The 21,707-nt window shown below is 41.5% G+C and overlaps 3 protein-coding genes and 1 long non-coding RNA gene across 8 annotated transcripts; 3 read left to right on the top strand and 1 right to left on the bottom strand.

The window, feature by feature from the left end:
• Window positions 1-36: 36 nt before the first annotated feature.
• tmem167b (transmembrane protein 167B) lies at window positions 37-2,083 on the top strand. The gene is made up of 3 exons (XM_037252784.1): window positions 37-190; window positions 824-955; window positions 1,119-2,083. The coding sequence occupies exons 1-3, from the start codon at window positions 181-183 to the stop codon at window positions 1,199-1,201; spliced, it is 225 nt and encodes a 74-aa protein (XP_037108679.1). The 5' UTR covers window positions 37-180; the 3' UTR covers window positions 1,202-2,083.
• Window positions 2,084-2,928: 845 nt separating this feature from the next.
• mapk14b (mitogen-activated protein kinase 14b) lies at window positions 2,929-12,822 on the top strand. 2 transcript variants are annotated; one of them, XM_037252778.1, is made up of 12 exons: window positions 2,929-3,374; window positions 6,391-6,520; window positions 8,032-8,090; window positions 8,367-8,478; window positions 8,950-8,979; window positions 9,313-9,360; window positions 9,599-9,713; window positions 9,881-9,952; window positions 10,049-10,128; window positions 10,771-10,849; window positions 11,018-11,191; window positions 11,290-12,822. In XM_037252778.1, exons 1-12 carry the CDS (start codon window positions 3,259-3,261, stop codon window positions 11,355-11,357), a joined length of 1,083 nt encoding a protein of 360 aa, XP_037108673.1. In that variant the 5' UTR covers window positions 2,929-3,258; the 3' UTR covers window positions 11,358-12,822. The 2 variants fall into 2 exon arrangements, with proteins under 2 accessions (XP_037108673.1, XP_037108672.1); XM_037252777.1 differs by lacking the exon at window positions 10,049-10,128 and adding an exon at window positions 10,410-10,489 and having other exon boundaries at window positions 2,932-3,374.
• LOC119123580 lies at window positions 11,029-15,978 on the bottom strand. Of its 2 annotated transcripts, none has more exons than XR_005098108.1 (4): window positions 15,888-15,978; window positions 14,814-14,905; window positions 11,301-11,378; window positions 11,029-11,169 (listed from the first exon to the last, which is right to left on the bottom strand). It is a non-coding gene; the product is annotated as an uncharacterized LOC119123580 (long non-coding RNA). The 2 variants fall into 2 exon arrangements; XR_005098107.1 differs by having other exon boundaries at window positions 14,814-14,883; window positions 15,888-15,961.
• Window positions 13,319-21,688, top strand: srpk1b (SRSF protein kinase 1b). Of its 3 annotated transcripts, XM_037252776.1 has the most exons (16): window positions 13,320-13,399; window positions 13,946-14,000; window positions 16,865-16,992; window positions 17,080-17,188; window positions 17,309-17,396; window positions 17,483-17,570; window positions 17,945-18,051; window positions 18,126-18,291; window positions 18,641-18,666; window positions 18,746-18,953; window positions 19,142-19,561; window positions 19,680-19,774; window positions 19,861-19,968; window positions 20,171-20,240; window positions 20,349-20,441; window positions 20,630-21,688. In XM_037252776.1, exons 1-16 carry the CDS (start codon window positions 13,387-13,389, stop codon window positions 20,809-20,811), a joined length of 1,956 nt encoding a protein of 651 aa, XP_037108671.1. In that variant the 5' UTR covers window positions 13,320-13,386; the 3' UTR covers window positions 20,812-21,688. The 3 variants fall into 3 exon arrangements, with proteins under 3 accessions (XP_037108668.1, XP_037108671.1, XP_037108669.1); XM_037252773.1 differs by having other exon boundaries at window positions 13,319-13,399; window positions 20,171-20,441; XM_037252774.1 differs by lacking the exons at window positions 13,320-13,399; window positions 13,946-14,000 and adding an exon at window positions 14,922-15,191 and having other exon boundaries at window positions 20,171-20,441.
• Window positions 21,689-21,707: the final 19 nt, after the last annotated feature.

The raw sequence follows: 21,707 nt of genomic DNA, 5'->3' as shown, positions 1-21,707 counted from the left end.
AGGTGGCAGCCGTGCGCTATGGACGCCAAGCAAAGAAGTAAAAGGAGGTTTGAAACCGGAAATGTCAACTCCGTGACTGCGAAGTCGATGTCGTTAGCTTCCCTCTTCCGAAACACACGATGGCGTTTTGATGGACATAAGTTAACAGTTACATAACGTCGATAAAAGGTCGCTGCGAATATGACAAATGGTAAGTGGTATTCATTAAAACGCCTAGTTGAATAAATGTCAGCGTAAGTGTAGTTACCTTAGCAGGCAAAAGCTAACGTTCATTTAGCTGTAGACGTGGCCCGTGAGCTGTCGCTTCACTTTCTCAAACTGAACCTGTGCTGCTAAATTATCAACCTAGAATACGCTGAAATCGTCATTTAAATCACATCCTACCACCCATAATGAAACCATCCCGTGGTTTGCGTCGATTTGCTGAATTCTACATTGAAATCTTCCAACAGACCAACAAACTAGAACTATGTTATTGTTTACAACAATGCAACTCAAAATACTGATACTGCATGTACATGCATAGCATTCAATATATTTCTTTAAACCCGCGTCGAACACTGTCATTGGCAACATTTGTTATGTTTAAGTGATTTCAATTTAAAGCTTTTGGAGTGTTGTAGTGATTTGATCACTTGCACTCAGAACCACCTATCAAAATAACACTGGATGACATGAGCATACACGACCAAGTAAAGAGCTTTTTCAATGAAAAATAAAATCGTTAATGTACAATTGTCTGGATGTCATTCACATGAGCTAGATCATTTTAGTTTTTACATTAAAAGAAGTTTTTTGTCCATTTTGTGCCCTTGTCCTACAGCGTATTCTTTTGATGGCATCCTGGTGTTTGGGCTGCTCTTCATCTGCACATGTGCATACTTCAAAAAGGTTCCTCGCCTCAACGGCTGGCTGCTGTCAGAAAAGAAAGGAGTATGGGGAGTCTTCTACAAAGGTAATCTCAAATGGTGCAAATCAATACGGACTGCTTGGTTATAGTCTGCATTTTAGAATTGTTTAAGATTAGTTTGGGGGGGGGGGGTGCTTTCTAATTACCTTACAGTCCTTATTAACCACTTATTTTTCATGAAATATCATCTTTTGATTTTTCTTTGTAGCTGCAATCATCGGGACACGGCTCCATATTCCTGTAGCGATCTGCTGTGTGGTCATGGCTTTCTATTTGATCTTCCTGAAATGATGAAACCAAACTGGATTGGAAAGATTTGGATTGGCGCAAGCAGGTGTTTGACTCAGTGAGGCCATACCTGGTCCTTGTGGGACAACAACTCGTGGACTATGTGACCCATGACGTCACATCTCCTCATGGACTCGTCAGTGCTGCCCCCCTCTGGCGACTGCGGAGACGGGGTCTCCCAAACAGATGAGGTCATCCTTAAACCACCTCATAGTTTTTATTACAGAGAAGTGGGAGTGCCCTATGGTTGTACTGGTTTCAACTCATGCTGTTGTCTTCATTCACATTATTATTTATACTGAAGGTATGGTCATTGTTGGCCTGGACATCATCAATTTAGTTTGGATGAGTAATTTCAAATCTGAAAATGATCATCTATATCTGATTTTTCCCTGGTTACATCTGTAATGCTTCTTCAATGACTGGATAAAGAAATAATATATGATGTATTTTGACACAATTGTGCACACCCCACCATTGTTTTCGCACAAATCTGATGAATTTGAAACAGGTTCTTATACTACACAATTTAGCCCATCTAATTGCATATGTTTTTTGTTTTTTTTAATCAGTCTATGACTACTGTTACAAATGGATATTTTTACAAATTGGACCAATATTAAATCTGCCTCATGATATACCAATGCTAAATAAGGATAGTGGTTATCTGACCATTTCATGCTATTATTGAAAGAAATGATTGAGTCCAATGGAATTTTGGGTAAAATGTTAGCAACACAACTTGTATGTTGTTTTTATTTAAAAAAATCAAAACATAATCACTTATAAAAGATTTCCAGTTGTGTATTTGTGTTTTATTACCTTTATTCAGTATGTTTGACACTAATGCAAAATAAAGCCAAATCACAATTGTTTTCAGTGCAATCAGCTGCTTTACACATCCCTGGAAAGTCTGCAGTAAATTTTACTTTCTAATTTCCACAATGTACTGGACTAGTAATCCAATCAAACGGATTGACTTGAACTTTCTAATTTCCACAATGTACTGGACTAGTAATCCAATCAAACGGATTGACTTCTTGACTGCTCTGTCACAGGTGTTGAATTTTGAAATGTGACACATTCCCAAAACTTTCTGCTCCTTTTGACACTACTGTACACTCAGAATTATTCAAGCCATTATGAGCCCATGATAAAAAAAAGAGTTGACACCCCTGTAACGTTATTGTACTGTATGCTCGATGGCATATTCATAAACAATACAATAAACAGAAACCTAATTCTCATATATTTGAAAATGAAGTATAATTATAAAAAGCACAACAATATAAAATTAGGGGTGCTTTCAAATTTGTGGATTGCTCAATAGTTTCAATATATTATACAATTATATATATATATATATATATATATATATATACAATTATACAATTATATATATATATATGTATATATATATATATATATATATATATATATATATATATATAATTGTATAATATATTGAAACTATTGAGCAATCCACAAATTTGAAAGCACCCCTAATTTTATATTGTTGTGCTTTTTATGATTATTTAAAATAATATTTGCCTTTATATTTGTGTTCAAGTGTTCTGAATTCCTAAATAAAACAAAAATAAACACGAAAGATGAATAGATGATTGACAGGGAATCTCCTGCCCTCTCAACAGTACTGTAAGAAGCTCCCCTTGTTTTCGCGATTTCGAGGTTCTCGCGGGACCTCAATACCGAGAGCGCGCTGTGACCAAGACAAATACGCGCTCACGTTTCCGCATGCCGAGCAGAACACGAAAGAGAGCGAACGAGTACTCGAGCAGAAGCTCATCCAACCTGACCCAGCGGCTTCAGAAGAGGAAGTTACCTCCATCGAGAAAGTGCACGGAGCATTGAAGAGCTTTCTTTGGAAGCAATTTTGCACCACGGGGCGCCCTTGGTCCTCGGCCTTTTACCTCCACAAATCGCGTCGAATTATTACCAAGAGTACCCCAGCGTTGTGGGTGCCACACGGGGAGGAGAGGGCACAAGTTTCCGCTGCCTTGTTTCCCCCTGTCGCTGCGGAGCTACTTAAATCCGCAGGAATGTCTCAGGAGAGACCCACATTCTACCGGCAGGAGCTCAACAAAACAATGTGGGAGGTCCCGGAGCGATACCAGAACCTGTCTCCCGTTGGGTCTGGTGCCTATGGTTCCGTTTGGTAAGCGGATGCTTTCAACATGCCTTTTATTGACCTTTTTATAGTTTCCAAAAGGAGCGTGCACGTTCCCAAGTTGTCATTGTTACCCTGTTTATTTCGCGAATCGTCCGACTTGGAAATGTGCAGCTTTGTAGCCGCCTTGGCAGTGGCGGCGTGCCTGTGCATGCTCCTTCATCGGGCCTGAGAACGGCCTGTTCATCACATATGATTCCAGTTTAGGACACTGCGATTGTATCTCAGGCTCCAGCATGCACAAGCTAACTCTTTGCAATCGGCGCTCTGCATGCATTATGCATTTTCCAGTTGGGTGCAGCCAGCCTGCACAGCACCAGAAGGTCACGTGTTTTGCAGTAAGTAAAGTAGGCCCCCTTGTGCACAGTGAGGGCTTTGAATAGGAGGCAGAAAAAAAAGAGCACGGTGATGACTCTAGAATGATGTCACTTTTGTAGTACAGGCGTGACTCACAGTCCCGAGGTGAGGCACACAACTATTAGTCAGCACGAAATCCTGCCATGGCACCTCACTTACTCTTCAGTCTTTCTATACATGTGCACTTGTAGATGCTCAAAGTAAGCAATGACATCACCATGCAGCAAAGCTTCAATCAGGAATGCGAGTAATGCAATTTAGCTCCCCTTAATCTATTAGCATTGACACAAAAACTAAACATTTATTTAACACCACAATGAAATATTCTGCTTGTGGTTGGTAGTGGTTTGCAACTCCATGACATCATTGTCACATGTCGACAAATTGCTTGCAAGTTTTTAAGTGACAAAGTACTTTGGCTTTATCAAACTTTCACTTCAAGGGAGAATGTTGTGAATGCCCAAACATGTGCTGAGTGCTTCCATTCTCTTTCTCCATTTTTCAGCTTTGTGTGGTGTACTTACAGACCCCAAGGCACATATTGAATAATCAATAAGGATCCTACTATTTCTGGTGATGTCTCCTTTTTTTTTTTTTTTTTAACACAAGTTTATTTCATATGAGGTGGACTTTATGTAGCCATGTACATGAAGGTCAACAAAACTGAAGTGACTGAAAAATGTGGAACCTGACAGCACTTGCACATCTTTGTTGAAGTACAGAACAGCTTGTTCTGCTTCTCGTTAATTGTCTTTTTGTTGGCCTTTTTATTTTTTATTGTCACACCAGTTCTGTTAGTTCCTGTCATAAATTGATGTCATGACTACTACCAATAACGGTTCTTTCCATGATCACGTGAGATAAGCTAAATTAGATTTTTATGTTACTTGTTGCAGTTTGTTTGTGTAGTCTTGTATTACAGAGAAATTACTGTATATGGAAAATATCAACTTGTCCATTTTTGGACTGAAGATGGAAAGGCCCACCAAGTTCAATAGCCAGCATCTATGACACGTGTGTCTATGACTGTATACAATTGTCCATAGCCTGTGATGCTTTTCCAAAACAGCAAAACTATGCAGTCACATTTTGCATGTGCTACAACAGCCTGGCTTGAGCAAGCACTAAACTGGCCTTCTTACAGTCCAGCGCTTTCCTCTATGAAAGAAGAACGAAAACAAGAAGTTAGCAGGCTGCATCGTGCTACTTACTGACCTCCGCTCACCCCTCTGAACTCACAGCATCGCTCCTGTTTTATTTTTATGACCACTTTGTTATTACTCTTCCTTTTTTATTACAGACTAATTAGCTGCTGTTTGCTAAGACCTGTCTTGTTTGTTCTGCAGACCAGCACACTTAAAAACGACTGGTCTTCAATCCGGCGATGACACGCAGGTTGTTTGGGACAGAAGGTCCACCGGTTGCATGTGATTATCTCGCTCGTGCCGAAGAAGACAAAACACTCTGCTTATCATAATGTTCTTATTATGGGCCTTTAGGCATGTCACGTGCGGCACAGTGACACATCTCGATAGGCTGCTGACTAAAGTTAATAAGTGTGGCTCTATGGGAAGTACCACTTGAGGAAATGACTCACCTCTTCCGCTTGTAACTAGTGGAGAAATAGAACTAAATATTCAGGTCACCTTGCACATGTGGACCGGGTCACCGGTACAGGTTTTGCAGTTCAAGCTGCCAAGGCTAAATGAGGGTGCACCACTCCCTGCTTGATGTCTGTCTGCACCAGATTTTGCAATGAGCCATTTGTAATGCAGCGTAACTAGTCAACCTAGAAGGAATGCGAGTTATTGTAAGGGGGCCCGGCCCGTATTCCCTCAGTGAACGCAGGCAGGCCCATCTGACTCGTGACCGTTCTTCTGCCTCATTGTCTTAATCGAGCACAGTTGTCTCGTTTTCTAGTTTGGCGGGCAAATCTACGAATTTGACCAAAAGTATTTGCTTGTTGTCACTTAGACACGGAAAATGTCCGTCTGTGCTTTTCTTTTCGTCACACCCATTTCTGTTCTGATTCCTCTGGCAATGAGGTGTAGAGTTACACTCGAGAAATGCTTTCTCATTCCAGTATTGGGGTGTTTGAGTTGATCCAGCCATCTTTCAGTTCCTTTTTTCTTGATCCTTCTTTATTATGTGACAACCGCGGAGCCTTTCTTTTTTTTTTTTTCTTTTCTTGAACTGGACTCACTGGCATGTTGCCATCAAGGCCATACAGTACGAGAAAACTAAAGTAGTGCGCCAAAAGCTATCAAAGCTCGAGGACCACTTCATGTGATGATGGACTTATGCTGTTGTTCATTTGTTGGTTGACATATTTGTCAATGTGTCCGGCAATTTATGTGACGGTGCTTAGTCGTGCAAAGCATAGAAAGAGAATAGGTGACAATAGCTCAATTTATTTCTGTTATATTTATTTATTTATTTCTCTTTGCTTGCAGTGAGTTGGCCCCTGAACGGTTTTATGTGTTTCTGAAATATATAAATAAATAAACAAAATCTGATTTTCATTTTCAGGGGAAACCACTGGCTTGCATGTTGTCTTTGTGTACAAGTCAGTGAAATGATTTTGACTTTGCTCAAATGCACCTTTTACAATCAACGGTGTGTTTGACTACTTTGATGTATCTTACAGTTCAGCATTTGACGTGAAGACGAGCCTGAAGGTAGCAGTGAAGAAGTTATCCAGACCGTTCCAATCCATCATCCATGCAAAGAGAACTTACAGAGAGCTGCGGCTGCTTAAACATATGAAGCACGAGAATGTAAGTTGCTACCAACCACCAGAAGACTTGGTCGTGCATTGTAGATAAATCACCTGCAGACACTTGCCCACACGATTTTAGATGCTGTGTGCCGTTGCTGCATCCATTCTGACCACTTAACGTTACATAATCACAGTAACTTTGTCAAGCGACTCCAGGCAAAGGATATGTGCTGCTGGAAAAGCAAATGTGTGCATGAGCGATTCTGATACCGATTTTACAGAGGGGCTAAACAGTTAAGTATGGAAGCTTTCAAAAGAAACATCTCTTGTATATAGATTCTTTCCTGTGTACAATTAATAATCACATTTGATCACACTAGAAATTTTGCATGGCAACACTCATGGTTGCCCACATCAAGAGGAAAAACTCACCAACTGTTCTTCTTTGCAAATGACACCACAAAGTCCTGCAGTCTCTGATACATTCACTCCACTTTTAATTCATTCTCAATACCCAGCTGAAGCAAAACAAGAGCAAAATGTGAGACTAACAACACCTTGTTTTGTTTTGCGCAAGAAAACAAATTTGGAGTATCACACTCATGTGGCCTGAGGGGAAGTGGAAATAACACTGCAATATTTTCTCAGAAGAGTTGAAGCTGCAAAGGTTTATTCACCTTTGTAGACACTTGGGCCAATCTGCAGTTGAGTAAAAAAAAAAAGAGGGTGCGTGGAATTTGTCATCAAGCATATTGCCGTGTTGTTTCATCATAACAAAAATTGCATGCAGTGTTTTTATTTTTTTGTGTGTTCTTTTTGTTTGTGCATTCTAAATTTATCCGCATGTTGGATTAGATTACCTTTTGCTGTGCAGACAGACATTCTGTTTTTCTCCCGCTGTTGCCAGGAGACTCCCCGGGTTTTGAGTTTGGAAAGCTAAGATGAACCAATCCGATATTTGTTGTGACTGTAGTCTACCAATCATCTGTGTGGGTGTTGTGTGCAGGCGGGCTCATGGTGAGCGGCGATAGCATAACTGTGTTTTACACTACTGTACTGATCTGTGGCACTCTGTTTTGGAAAGGGGGGGAGGGTCCCTGGATCTGCATTCCTGTATGACCTGCTTTTTGACATGCCGTGAATCATGTCATGTAAATATCAATATTCTGTTATCAAAAATGGAATGCAGCTGATTTTTTTTTTCCACATCCTTGATCACCAACTTTAGCATTCTGCTCTCGGTGTGTGCTTTTGTCACTATTCAGACTTGTTTTCAGTGTTGGCACAAACTTTGCTGCACGTCACAATGATCATACTCCCCTCAGACAAACCCGTTTAGTCGATGCGTAACTTGTATGTTTTGTCAGAGCCATTTTCTTTCAATTAGACCACACAAAGAAAAACGGCGTGGCAATTTAATCTAACTACAAACGCTTTTGTAAATCTAAGGCAGCGGCTTTGCTGTCTCCGTGTTGCAAATTAAAGACAGGATATTGAAGAAGACGAAAATAGTGCATCATATCAGTGTGTAAACAGGATCTTTGCCTTCTCTTTTTTTCCCCTTCTCAGGTGATCGGACTGTTAGATGTTTTCACACCTGCAACAAGCTTAGAAGAGTTCAGTGATGTGTAAGTTATACACCCCCCCCCCCCCCTTGCTCCACCAACGATTATCACTGCAAAGTAAAGAACATTCCACCTTATATGTAGTGTTTTAGGTGAATGTAGGTTAAACAGATGCACTGTGAACATTGGAGTTGTTTCCATGGTAACAGCCATCTGGCAGTCTGTGCATTTGTGTGCATCGACTACTCCAATGAGTGTGCACATGGTCTCTGCGCGGGTCACGGATATGTGAGCTTGTTGCACTTGTAGGTCACTACAGCGCTCGGTTCTGTTTTGCAGATACTTGGTGACCCATTTAATGGGGGCGGACCTCAACAACATCGTAAAGTGTCAGAAGCTGACCGACGACCACGTCCAGTTCCTCATCTACCAGATTCTCAGAGGCCTAAAGGTCAGTCAATGTAACGTAGAGCACTGCTTCATATTTGATTTCCTACGGTCGAGCCTCCTCGAGTTAAACACAATTTGTTCCCGAAGAGTAGTCAACATCGTGTTTACATTTCCAAATTGTCAAGATGATGTTTTAAGTTATATCTTTAACATTCAGCCATCAATTCTTAGCAATATAATTGTATGATAACATTGAAATAAAATGTCTGGGAAAGCTCAGGCATGCAATATGGGCTATTTATAGTACATATGTATCTGAACTATAGGCAGCCTCAGTTCTCTCTCCTGTGAGAGTTCACCTTACTTTTCGACATGTTTATGCCTCCACTAAACTCCAGTTAAATGTTTACTCGATCTGCGCCGAACCCTTTCTGAAAGTGGAAAGAATTTTACTCCAGCAACTGCAGCAACACACATTATCTTACGAGCATGTGTTTCATTTTCTCTTCTTTTTTTTTTCCCCCCTCTGCAGTACATCCATTCTGCAGACATCATCCACAGAGTAAGTGCTGTTGTGTAATAGGTTGTAAGTATCGAGATCACATTTCACTTCATGCATACTCAACCTTACCTAGTATGAAACCCTGTTTTCAAACCATAACCCTCATTTTAAACCCTGCTTTGAAACCCTAACTCTAGTTTTAAACCCTACTTTGAAACCCTGATCGTAGTTTTAACCATGGGTAAAAAATGATTCAATACTACATGGCCCGAGTAAAGGTTTAGAACAATCAACACAGCATCAAATTTCATGTTTTGTGGTGTGACGCTACATCGTTCCTGTCTGTTTGAATTGATCTTATCTTTAACTTATCTTTCTATCTCCCCTCCCCAGGACTTGAAGCCCAGTAATCTGGCTGTAAATGAAGACTGCGAGTTGAAGGTGTGTTGCCACCGAAAATGAAATACTGATCACAATATGCTGCACGGCCACTGGATACCGAATTAGCTACTCATGCAGCTATGTAATCAAACCAAATGCAACCACAAGAATCAAAATATTGTTACTTCTTTTATAGAGACAATCAAACCTGACTAGCATTATCTTTGCAAGAACCCCCAAATAAACACAGAATGTAGACTCGGACAGACTTTTAGCGCCAATGTTTTTGGTTCCTCAGATCCTGGACTTTGGTTTGGCCCGGCATACGGATGACGAAATGACTGGCTATGTGGCCACTCGGTGGTACCGCGCCCCGGAGATCATGCTTAACTGGATGCACTACAACATGACAGGTACGGACACTCAGATATGGTGCTAGTTTTCTTCTCATTACGGCATTATTCATTTTCACATTTGGACTGTGACTCTTCACAAATGTAATCATACTGCATCAACAACAAAAGAAAATGACTTGACGAAAAAAACCATTCACTGTTGTTTTACTGCCTCCATGTTTTAGTGGACATCTGGTCGGTGGGCTGCATCATGGCGGAACTTCTCACCGGACGAACGCTGTTCCCCGGCACGGATCGTATCCTTCCATTCGACTGTCGTTGTGGGGAAGGCTGTAGATGCATGAACTGTATACGAATGCAGCTAATGGTTTTCCTTCATGTCAGTAAGATAGATATTGATCAGTTGAAGCTTGTCGTGCTGCTCGTTGGAACCCCTGGGTCCGAGCTCTCAATGAAAATCTCCTCTGAGTCTGTGAGTGTCAAGCAGCCAAAATTTCCTTGCATTGCATCCGCTTAACTCTTTTCCTAAAAACTCATTTTTTGCTCCTGCTTGACACACGCTTCTCTTTTAGCATGTATTGGAAGTATGGAGGCACTATAGCAGCAATGAGCTCCGATGGCTGAAGATCTTTAACAATAGCCTCTTAAAATGGTCATCTTCACCCTGTGTTTGTTCACTCTTCATGCACAAACTTAAAATGCCCGTGCTCTTTCCCCTTCTTGATATGATGCCCCTTGACTCAGACACCATAGACATAAACCAGCTCCAGCAGATAATGCGTCTGACGGGGACCCCCCCGGCCTCCCTCATAAGCAGGATGCCCAGCCATGAGGTGAGACATGCCAAGCTGCCTCTGCTGGAGATGCTCTCTCCTGCTCTCATTTAGCTCATTCTGTTTCCTCTTTGTCTCACCGCAGTTGTCACGGCCATTCAGTATTTTGTCAGTCTTGAGCTTGTTAACATTTGATCGCTAAGTGTTCAATACTACTCCAAAAACAAATGCACGTAATTGTAAGCGTGTCATAAAGGAAGATGAGGTGAATTCACAACAATAGCGGTGCAGATTTTTCACATTGTGTTATGACTGGGCTGTGTTTTTATTTCCTCTCACAGGCAAGGAACTATATCAACTCACTTCCCCACATGCCCAAGAGAAACTTTGCGGATGTATTTATCGGCGCCAACCCTCTTGGTAAGTGTGCCTTTAAAAAAAAGAATCCTCTTTTTCTTGGCTCACTGAGTCCCTCTAGTGGTCCCATCAACCACAAAGGCCTTTTCATGCCTGGCTGCATTTGATTGGCTAAATGGAGTCACTTTTCTTGTATTCAACAGTAGTTCTCATGTTGTTCCTTCTCGCTAGCTGTGGATCTGCTGGAGAAAATGCTGGTGCTGGACACAGACAAACGGATCACGGCATCCGAGGCGCTGGCCCACCCTTACTTTGCCCAGTATCACGATCCAGATGACGAGCCTGAAGCGGAGCCTTATGACCAGAGCTTTGAAAGCCGCGAGCTGGAAATTGAGGAGTGGAAGAGTAAGTAGCCATAGTTAGGATCATTAAGGGGAGGTGGTCGCGCTCCTGACAGAACTTAGATGTGATGTAAGGTTCTTCCTCCCTGTCCTGTCCAATAGGGTTAACTTACGAGGAGGTGGTCAGCTTCGAGCCACCATCGTTCGACAGGGATGAGATGGAGTCATGAGAAAGAGTGAAGGCAACCAACCTTAGAAACACATTAAAACCTCTCTGTGACTCGGCAACACTTTCCGAACACTCGACACCACCACAATGTTCAAGTGCCTGCCATCTTTACATCTCTGCGGGGTCATTTTTCAGGGATTGAACTTGACTTGTGTGTTTCTCCCATCACTCATGAAGTGGTTCCGTTTTTTATTAGTTTCAATACAAACTAATAATTTAGTGAGGCTAGCAGCTAGCATTGTGCTCTTTATATCGTAAGCAAATTGGAGCAACTTCTATTTAGTGGATAATGAAAAGAATACTTGATAAACAGGATTGAAATGTTTTGGGGAGATATTTATAAAATGAATTCCACTTTTAAATTCCATATTTTTGTACATAGGTGTGTTTTAGAATGACAAGAAAAAACAGTGTTTGCATACAAGTGATTCAGCCAGGCCAGTAACCATATTGGACCCAAAGTATGAATGATGCCATAAAAGGCATAAAAGGAGATTTGTTATTTAATGAATAAAGTATGTACGACATCTCTTCAATATATGTAACAGTTGCAACTTTGTTTTTATAATTTGATTCAGTCTTTCAATGTACCTTCTCTACACCCCTGAGAGGTTTGTTGTCTGTTCCTAGTCTTAGCTCCTGTTAGCACTTTAGTTTCTGTCCAGAGTTTAAGCATATTCCCACATCCTGCAGGACCACTATGGTGTAATATGTCTTGAAGTTTTAAATGTTATCCACCACAGTATGGGCTGGCAGTATACTTTAATCATATTGCGTTTATAAATCACAAGTGTTCATTGAATGTTTTATGGACGTCAGGTTGTCTTATATTTATGATCTTTTCAGATGTTTTGTATATTGATGTTAAAGAATGTTATTTGTGGAAAAAAAAAACAAGCTTCAGTTTATTATTTATAGAGAGCTGTCCTTTACCAAACACAAAATGTATTGTCTGATGACTGCAGTTGCGTTTACCAGAACCAAACAAAAAATTTAAGGCAATTCGATTGTTTTAATAACACTTTGTAACACATTTTGGCTGTTTACTCAGCGGGCTATTTGAGTAAATTCAATTGAGTAAATTCAAATTTACACATGCTCCCTTTAGTGTTTCATTGGCAAATACTTATTTTTATTTAGGGCTTTTCAAATGTGATGTTTTATTGTGTGTTGAATCAAGCGCTCGTACTTTGAATATTTTTTGAGGGGGCGTCTGTTTTTCCCCCAATGAATGCTCAAACCACATCTTGTCATTGATTTGAATCATAGATAGAAAGACACATGTATGGCATTTAAATATTTACTCCCTAGATGCTGAATTCTCAATTTTATTATGGCACATATAATCGTTAATTTATTGGTTTTGTTGGCACCACTATTTTTAGGTCTTTTTTACTATCGGGTTAATTTCCTTTAAAACGCTACCGTGAGAAAATAAAGGTGGCTATTTTTCAAACAGTGTAAAAGTGCATTGTTAATACAGTTAAATTCCTGTACAATTCTGAAATATATTTACTGCACAGTTTTAAAAAAAAATGTTTCTGTAGAAGCTTGCTACCACTAGGGAACGCTAAATGGTGTACATAATAACTAATGTCACAACTTAAATAAGCAGTAAAGATACTTGTGACGTAAATGTATTGTTAAATAGCTGTTGTTTTATTTTAGTTTATTTTTAGCCGCCTGGGAAAGAACTGAACCATCTGGTAGACAAAGGACATGGAACTGTCCACGTCTTTTAAACCGGTTATGTTGACAGATGCAATACAAACAAACCACAACAGGGAATATTTATTATGCACACGACAGCAACATCGATTATTGTCAATCAAAGTGAATATAATCATGAATATTTCATTTCGATCCAAAGCACCATACTAGTGTTTACAATTTTAGCATAGCTACACGAAGTTGGAATATTTCTTAGGTTTCCTGAACACACCCTCTTACCGCGATGTCGATTGAAAAGACTATAGTTCTGGTATTTACAACACCTCCTAAACGCAACACTCGCAGACGGGTTTGCCGCGATGGAAAGAAAAGGTACGTTAACTAAACACTTTCTTTCGCATTAGATTCTCGCAGTTACTCTAGACATTATCGGAGGCAGATTATGCCACTATGATAATGTCTCATGTAGTGTTAACCCCACCAAATAATATTTGAAAGATGGACCATGCGCTTTACTTTGTGTGCGTACTATAGCATTTATGCTAGTTGTGTCCACGAGACAAGCACTGTTCGGAATCCGGATGCGCTCAAACTTTCTACAATAATGAGAAAGCGTCAACTCCTTAAGTTCCACCAGCCCACTAAGTCAATGCAAACTATTTGTGTTAATGATGAATGCTGAATTAATTGACAACTTGGATGCACCTCGTTAGCAAATTGGGTGTGTGACTGTGCATTGAGAACCTGTCAACTTGATGCATCATTCTAGGGCTCCCCCCCCATAATAAAACATCTGATGCTATGTTGTGTTATGGTTTTTGTTAGAGATTCTGTTATTGTTGTTTTTTTAATCGAAGAAAGCTGTACAACATGTATGGACTGTTCCGTTAACCCATGTGGTGTTATTCTACTTGACAGTACTCGCTTTACAGGCGAGGAAGAAGAGGACAAAGCCTCGAAAATCTGGAAAGAAGTAAGTTCTCATAAATGTTTGCATGAAAAAACAGAAAAAAAAAGTAGGCTATTTGCTTATTACATTATATTTGAAGTAATCCATCTTCATACCAAGTCGTGCTAAATACTCAAACAATTATTATTTTTCCTTCAGAGGGTTGTTAATGACTGTAAAAAACAACAACATACAAATGTATAGTCTCCAACATTTACATGACTGTCCTTACATTGTATGCTAGTGGTTATAAATCATTGCCCACTATTTTCATCTTTCACCACCTCCTTGTTTTCTCAACTGCAGTTTATTACATAACCCATCATCTATCCGTTTTGCCCTCACCCTGCGTGTTAACTTGCCCTTCGTTCATTCCCATCAAGTAAGAAGACTAACTGAAAATGATATAAAGGCTGCGAGTGATGCAAGTGTCACAGTGCTCGGCTTGCCATGGAAGGCATCAGTGCATTTCACTCAACCTTGACGTGCATGTTTTGATCGTCCCTTGGCCTTTTTTGGGTGATATTTAAGGAAGTAGAAACATATTGTGAAATGGCAAGTCTAAAAGAACTGCAGAACACTTTTGAAGTAAAGACAAACAATGCACTTCTGGCTTCCAGTTCTATGGTTGTCACTGCGACGTGGGTCCAATAATCACAAAGCATCCCAATTGGAGTTCAGTGCTGCAGTGTTTAGCCTCGGTGACATTTTGTTTCTCCAGTGCAAAGGAGTGTGATGTTAACATTCTCTAGCCTGTGATTGAGGAGAATAACGATGAAGAGGTCAACTGAAGAAGATGATGGTGAAGAGAAAGAAATGGTTGATGTGGTCCCTCACCTGCATTGCAGTGCTGTGCTGTGTAGTCCAATCATCTCCCTGCTGCTAGTGCAGGGGGCGGGGCCAGAGGCTGACGGCAGCCAAGGAGAGTTCTCGGTCAGAGAGAGAGAGAGAGAGGACGAGAGCACTGAAGAGATTGTAAGCTGCAAGTGGAGAAGCGAGACACTGCGAGTGAGCGCTGATGCCTTGAGTGTCGCCACTTGTTTTTGCTTCTTTTGGATCATCTCAACTGTGCTACTCATTCCCCAACCCCCTCACCCTTGAATATTTTTCCCCCCACTCTTGACTAATGGCGTGAGAGCATCTTTGAACACCTGCCCTTGTCTGTCCTGTCCTCCTCCCTGCTTCAAGTCCCATGGGTATCCGTGCATCCTGCAGGTAAGCAGGCAGATCTGACAACCATTTTGGATTGTTTTCTTGAATCAGGTCCACATGTTGTCCTGTAAGCGCAGTATGCTTATGTTTGCCCTTGACTTTTGCCGTTCAAAGAATGTTTGAATGTCAGTTAGTGTGTTCGTACTGCAGTAAAAGAAAAAAATGCATATGCACAAGTATCTCTCGTAAAGTTACTGCTTATCTTCACATCGTTCTATTCATGACTTGGATTTAATGTTTCCTTTTCAAGCTGTATCTTATAGTTTTTAATCTTCACGATTACTGCTATTTTCTTAAATAACTGCATGTTTTAGGCCTTTGTGTTGTCCATTAAATAATATTTGTATAGTAACAACAGTTCTGTGATAAGGCTGCTGCAGAGACAAGTTGAACTGGATATAAGCAAGTTGGCAAACATTTTGTTTGACTAGAAAAATGCCGTTTTTATTCATTGCCCGGTATGTTTTAATGTTGTTGACAAGAACAGTTCTATAAATAAAATATTAGCTGACGAACATTCAGTAGATTCATCTGTGATATTTGGATCTGTTTTATTGGTTGCCCTTGACTTGGAACGTTGGGGCTAAGTTGTCTTGTTTGTTGTCTGTTATTTAGTCGTCGCGTGTTACTAAGTCAGTGCCTCATGTAGCATTGTTTATTTTAAAACATTGCAAAGCAAAAAGTGGTATAAAGTCTCACCGGCGGTGCTGCTTGTTGCCTTCTGGTCTCCTTCCTAAAGCTGGTGGCTTGTTTTTTCTCTGCAGTTTGACCTTTCAGCACTGCAGGGGCTACTAGTTTACATTACAGGTTGAACCATGTCCAAGTTTTTTTCTTTTAGACAAACAGAAACAATAATTACTTTGCTTTGGGTCATCCTGTTTAACCAATGGGGCAATGTTTTTATTTAATCAACTTTGTTCATATTTGCTCATCACAACTTGAACGCCTCGGCACACCGTAGCCCCATCAGCTGTTCAGCAAAGCAGTCAATGTTTAATGATATTAGGTTTAGGTCGAAGGATTCTCATCTGTGTTATTTTTGTGGTCACTCAGATTAGAAGACATTTCGTGCTTTGTGTCTGGCTTGTTTTGAGTAACTGACTCTCTGCAACTCCAATGATGCCGCAGATTCAGTTGGACTCATTTTGATTACAATTTGGCAGTATTGTTATCCAGCGGCAAAGTATTGCAATGATTTCTGTGTGCTTGTTAATTAGGGGGTGGCTAAAGGGGGAAACTGTGCTGACCCCAATTCCAGCATTGCCCTCTCGAGTAATAGCTGCTATTTTCGTAACGGCTGCGGCAAAGACTTTGGATTTGCTAGTGATGAGAGGGCAAAGCAGGAAAATGTCAATTTTTCAGCTGCTCAGTCAGCAGGATTTGAACTTGTTTTGCAATGCAGGATTTCTGTGAGCATCAGACGTGGCTTAGAGGCAGCAACACATAAGGAGTTTGGAAAGTGGGATGGTCCCCTCACGGACGATCATGTAATTAACATGATTAGTTTATTTCATTAGTTTGGTGAGCTGCAATTTCTTCCATCCTTCTGACTTAAAAACTGAATTAGGAAAAAGTCTTTCTCTTGTTTTTAACCAAAGAGCATGTCTGTTTTATCCCAAATGTCCTTTTTCTGTGACCTCTGACCCAACCTCCTCCTGTTTTTTTTTCCCCCTAAGGCCAGAGCCTCAGAGCTGTGGTGGCACCTCCAAGCCAAGTCAGACAGACTCGCCTGTCCCCGATCAAGACGAGGAGATCCTGGGCTCTGACGATGATGAGCAAGAAGACCCCGGTGACTACTGCAAGGGTAACAACTTTCTGTCTGTTATCAGAGCAGATTATTAAAAACAGAGAAAAAAAAACCTCCTGAATCACATCATTATGGTTTGGTCAGGGGGATATCACCATGTGAAGATTGGAGATCTTTTCAACAGAAGATACCATGTGATCCGCAAGCTTGGCTGGGGGCACTTCTCGACTGTGTGGCTAGCTTGGGACATCCAGTAAGTTGTTCCTAGACTGCAGAGATAAATTCATATTTTGCATATAAAAACAAAAACTCGTGCGACCGCATTGGTACATTTTAATTCACAAAAAATCTTGTCTTTGTGTGTATCTTGCAGGGAGAAGCGCTTTGTCGCTATGAAGGTTGTGAAAAGCGCTGAGCATTACACAGAAACGGCCCTGGATGAAATCAAGCTACTCAAATCTGTAAAATGGACAATTCCATTTCTTTTTTAGTGTTTTGTTTCAGCCAAATACCCATTATACCTCTGTCTCTGTCCCATTTGTTTCAGGTGCGGAACACAGACCCCGCTGATCCCAGCAGGGAGCGAGTGGTGCAGCTTCTTGATGACTTCAAAATTTCTGGCAGGAACGGCACGCGTATCTTTTAACACAATTGTGCTTGGAGACCACTCGTAGACTCACTTTGACACCCTCTGCCCTCAAACCCTGCGCCTCATCTCTCTACATAGCTATTTGTGGGTCTTCTGCTGACAGCTCGCTGTGCATTGGCACATCCTTGGGTGTCACAGGCTCTGATGCAGTGACGTTGGCACCGTCACTTTTTTTTTTTTTTCCCCTCTCCCGCAGTATCCATCCAGTCTGCAGCTGTGCTCTCTGACAGAACACCCACACACCCTCTGAATGTCGTTATCATTCATTTGTAGTCGCAAAGTCCATTGTGGGTCGACAAAATGCGACTTGTTTAAAGAGCGATGCCTACTTGTGTTCTTCCTTGACTTGTGTTCCACCAGATATCTGCATGGTCTTTGAGGTGCTGGGGTACCATCTTCTAAAGTGGATCATCAAGTCAAATTATCAAGGCCTCCCATTGCCTTGTGTTAAAAGCATCATTCGACAGGTACTGCAACAAATCTTTCAGAAAGCTTTACTGGCATTTTTGTTTGGATATTGCTGATGGTCACTTTCATGCAGGTCCTCCAGGGTTTAGATTACCTCCACACGAAATGTAAAATCATCCACACAGACATCAAGCCAGAAAACATTCTTCTCACTGTCAACGAGTCCTATATCAAGAAAATGGCTGTCGAAGCGACGCAATGGCAGAAAACTGGCGTGGTACCGCCCTCTGGCTCTGCAGGTTACACTTTTCGTCCCTCCCCTGTGTTTGCGCTACAATTCTTCCTCATCATTCCATGATTAACCGTTTGGATTTCCAGCTGTAATTCCCCCGTCGTCTTCAATTGATGTTAGCTCGATGATTTCTTTGTTGATGCAATTTCAACGATTCTAAACTTGTTTGGAGAAGATAGCTATGAGTCATCACTGACTGAATGTTTAAACGGCCACCTTGCTCTGAGAAGTGAGAGACAGCCTCTGCATGAGTCTGTTAATACATCTTGGTGTGAGTCAGCTTCCATCGAGGTGATAGATGTACCTCCAATGTCCTCGAGTAATGCAATCCTCCTCTTCTTTTTCTCTTCCCACAGTGAGTACAGCTCCAGCACCCAAGCCGGTAATTTTTTCTTTCCTCAAACTGACTAGTATGAATGGCTGTGCGGAATACAAATGGATCGTTTCTTGTCTCTCTCAAGATGGCCAAAATGTCAAAGAATAAAAAGAGAAAGATGAAGAAGAAGCAGAAGAAGAAGCAGGCAGAGCAGCGACAGGTGGGAGGAGAAGCGTCACTCAAAGCTGGAGAAGAGAGAGAGGAGGACACAAAAGAAACCACGTCTGACGTCTCTACTGCCCCCACCTCGGTGTCGACCACGTTGCAAAATGACACGGAGCATCCTATCGCAGGTGATTAAGCAAATGATGCGGCACCAACATCTTTGCAAACAGTAAATACAAAAAAATGCTTTTTTTTTTTTGCTGAATTAATACCTCTGACAGTGTCAGTAAGAATGTTTGCATTATCCTCTTTACTAAGGCACTTACAGGATGAGAATATTGAAGTGGTTATTAAAGCGTTATTACATTTGTTACAGAATCTCCCATTGTCAAGCTCCCCCAAGAGGTGGCTGAGCCAAGTGTACCCACAGAGGGCGCCACCAAGGAGGAGAGTAACATGGAGGCCAACTGCAACGGTAACGCCTCCGAACCGGTGAGCGAGGCCACCCAAGAAAGCCCGGAACATGGGACCAAGCAGTCTGCAGAAGAGCTAGAGGACCAACAGAATGAAAACCAAGTAGATGACAAAATACAGACTCTCGACAAAGTACGCAACAAAGACGACTTCCAGAGCTGTAACGGCCGCTCAGAGGACCCCGAGCCACCCGCTTCCTTCGGCTCAGACGTTGCCACTTCAGAGATGATTGATGCTGTCAAGGTAGAGCGAAAGGAGGAGGATATGGACACACAAGGGGAGAACAAAACGCAAGGTCAAGATGAAGAAAATAGTTTGAGTGGTTAGTTGGAAGGAATATCATTTTTAAATATATGTCAATATTTTTGTTGGAGGCATTTCCTGTCACTAACTATCTTTTTCTTTCTTTGCTGCCTCTGTTGTCGGGCTTCCTCCAATAGAATCATCTAGTAGCTTGTTAGTAAATCCCTTGGACCCTCTGAATGCTGACAAGTTGCAGGTTAAGATCGCCGACCTTGGAAACGCCTGCTGGGTGGTGAGTATTAGAAACAATACACTTGCATCTCTCAACGGATTTGACAGAAATGTGTCCAGTGACTAATCGATTTCCGTCTCGCGCAGCACAAGCATTTTACGGACGACATCCAGACTCGACAGTATCGTTCACTCGAGGTGCTGCTAGGAGCTGGCTATGGCACGCCGGCAGACATTTGGAGCACAGCCTGCATGGTAACGCAGATCTCTGTAGATCTGAAAAATAGTAGCTAATCTGTTTGATATGGGGGTGTCTTGTGTTGATGGCAATTGAGTAAAAATAAATAAAAAGCAATCCATGCGCCACTTGTCAAGATGCCAACACAGCTTATGACGTAGAATGCAACTTTGTAATCACACATACTTGATGTTCTCATGGTTTTTCCTCCGTCTTCAGGCCTTCGAACTGGCAACTGGAGACTATTTGTTTGAACCTCACTCAGGAGAAGATTATTCCAGAGATGAAGGTTTGTGGATTCTTGAGGGACAAATCCTGCCTATAAACGACCACGAGACATGCAAGACAAAAGCCAATATCCTTTCTTTAATTGCGACTCACGTGTGCATGTCTCCAGATCACATAGCTCTGATCATCGAGCTGCTCGGCAAGGTTCCTCGCAAGCTGATCACGGCAGGCAAATACTCCAAGGAGTTTTTCACCAAGAAAGGTAAACTCGCACACACACCGCTGCTATCGTCTGCCTTTCTCCTGTGCCTTGTGAGTTAGTTAGAAGTTCACAAAGTCATAAAATCTGATATGTGGAACACTACCGCATCAAAGTCAGTACATCCACAGAATATATTTTGGATATACAGAGTGGCTTCCTCATTTTTAAAATGCGCCATTTGACCCCAGGTGACCTGCGGCACATCACAAAGCTGAAGCCATGGGGGATGTTTGATGTGCTGGTGGACAAGTACGAGTGGTCCAAAGAAGAGGCGCACAAGTTCAGCAGCTTCCTGCAGCCAATGCTGGACCTTGTCCCTGAAAGAAGGGCCACGGCTGCTCAGTGTCTCTCTAATGCCTGGCTGGCATAAGATGGCGTGCAGATAATTGTGATACACACACGCACGCACACACCGCTAGATGCACACAGGATGGGTGTGAAGATTATGGGCTTAAAACCGAAACTGTGCACTCTTCATGGCCTTCCGATGCAGCCGGCACACACTTGTCACACCAGCTAAGACTGCACCTTAGTTGCCATCCACATTCTTTTTAGATTACCGACAGAAGAGGAAGCAAATCTTCTTGGATTCATTTCGCAGGGCGAGTTTGTTTTGGTGTCTACAGCACATGAACACGTTCGGATATTTTAGTTACTCTTAGAATTTAAGATCTACAGTAGTTCTTGCGCTCGAGTACAAGCAAGCAGTAACAGATTTTGCTGTTAAAATCACCAACTTTTTAGATCACGAAGAAGCCAAATCCGTGCAGTCTTGTTTACCATTGCTTTAGCCGTGCCATCATTTATATCTTTAGTGGTCAAACTCGCTCAAAGAACCTGACCGCCACGGAAAGGACTAGAAAACATTTCTACATTTGTACACAATGACAAGAGGAAAGAGGATCAGTCTTTATACAGTTTTGCTATGAATTTTTTGTTTTGTTTTCAGCTTTGCACAATGTCATCAAAACCCACGATATTCTTGTTTATTATCACAAGAGTAGGTTTTAGAATTCATTATACATCAAACTGGGCCTACGCAGTCGCCTTTAGGGAGTCTTTGAAGGGATGTTCCGGTGCTGTTTAAATGCATGGGATGGGCGATACTCACATCAATAATATAGCTACAGCAATCCACCCGTACTCACACGGCTCAAAAGAAATTTGCTCATAGGTTCTTAAAGGTTCTCCTGTTCAGCCAAGTTTATTTTCTGTAGGTAAAGAAGAATAAAATGTTTCTAAACGTCTGTTTTGAGCACCTGTCTC

The sequence above is a fragment of the Syngnathus acus genome, chromosome 5, assembly GCF_901709675.1.
Source record: "Syngnathus acus chromosome 5, fSynAcu1.2, whole genome shotgun sequence".
NCBI classification, from domain to species: domain Eukaryota; kingdom Metazoa; phylum Chordata; class Actinopteri; order Syngnathiformes; family Syngnathidae; genus Syngnathus; species Syngnathus acus.
This window is presented reverse-complemented; position numbering and strand designations above follow the sequence as displayed.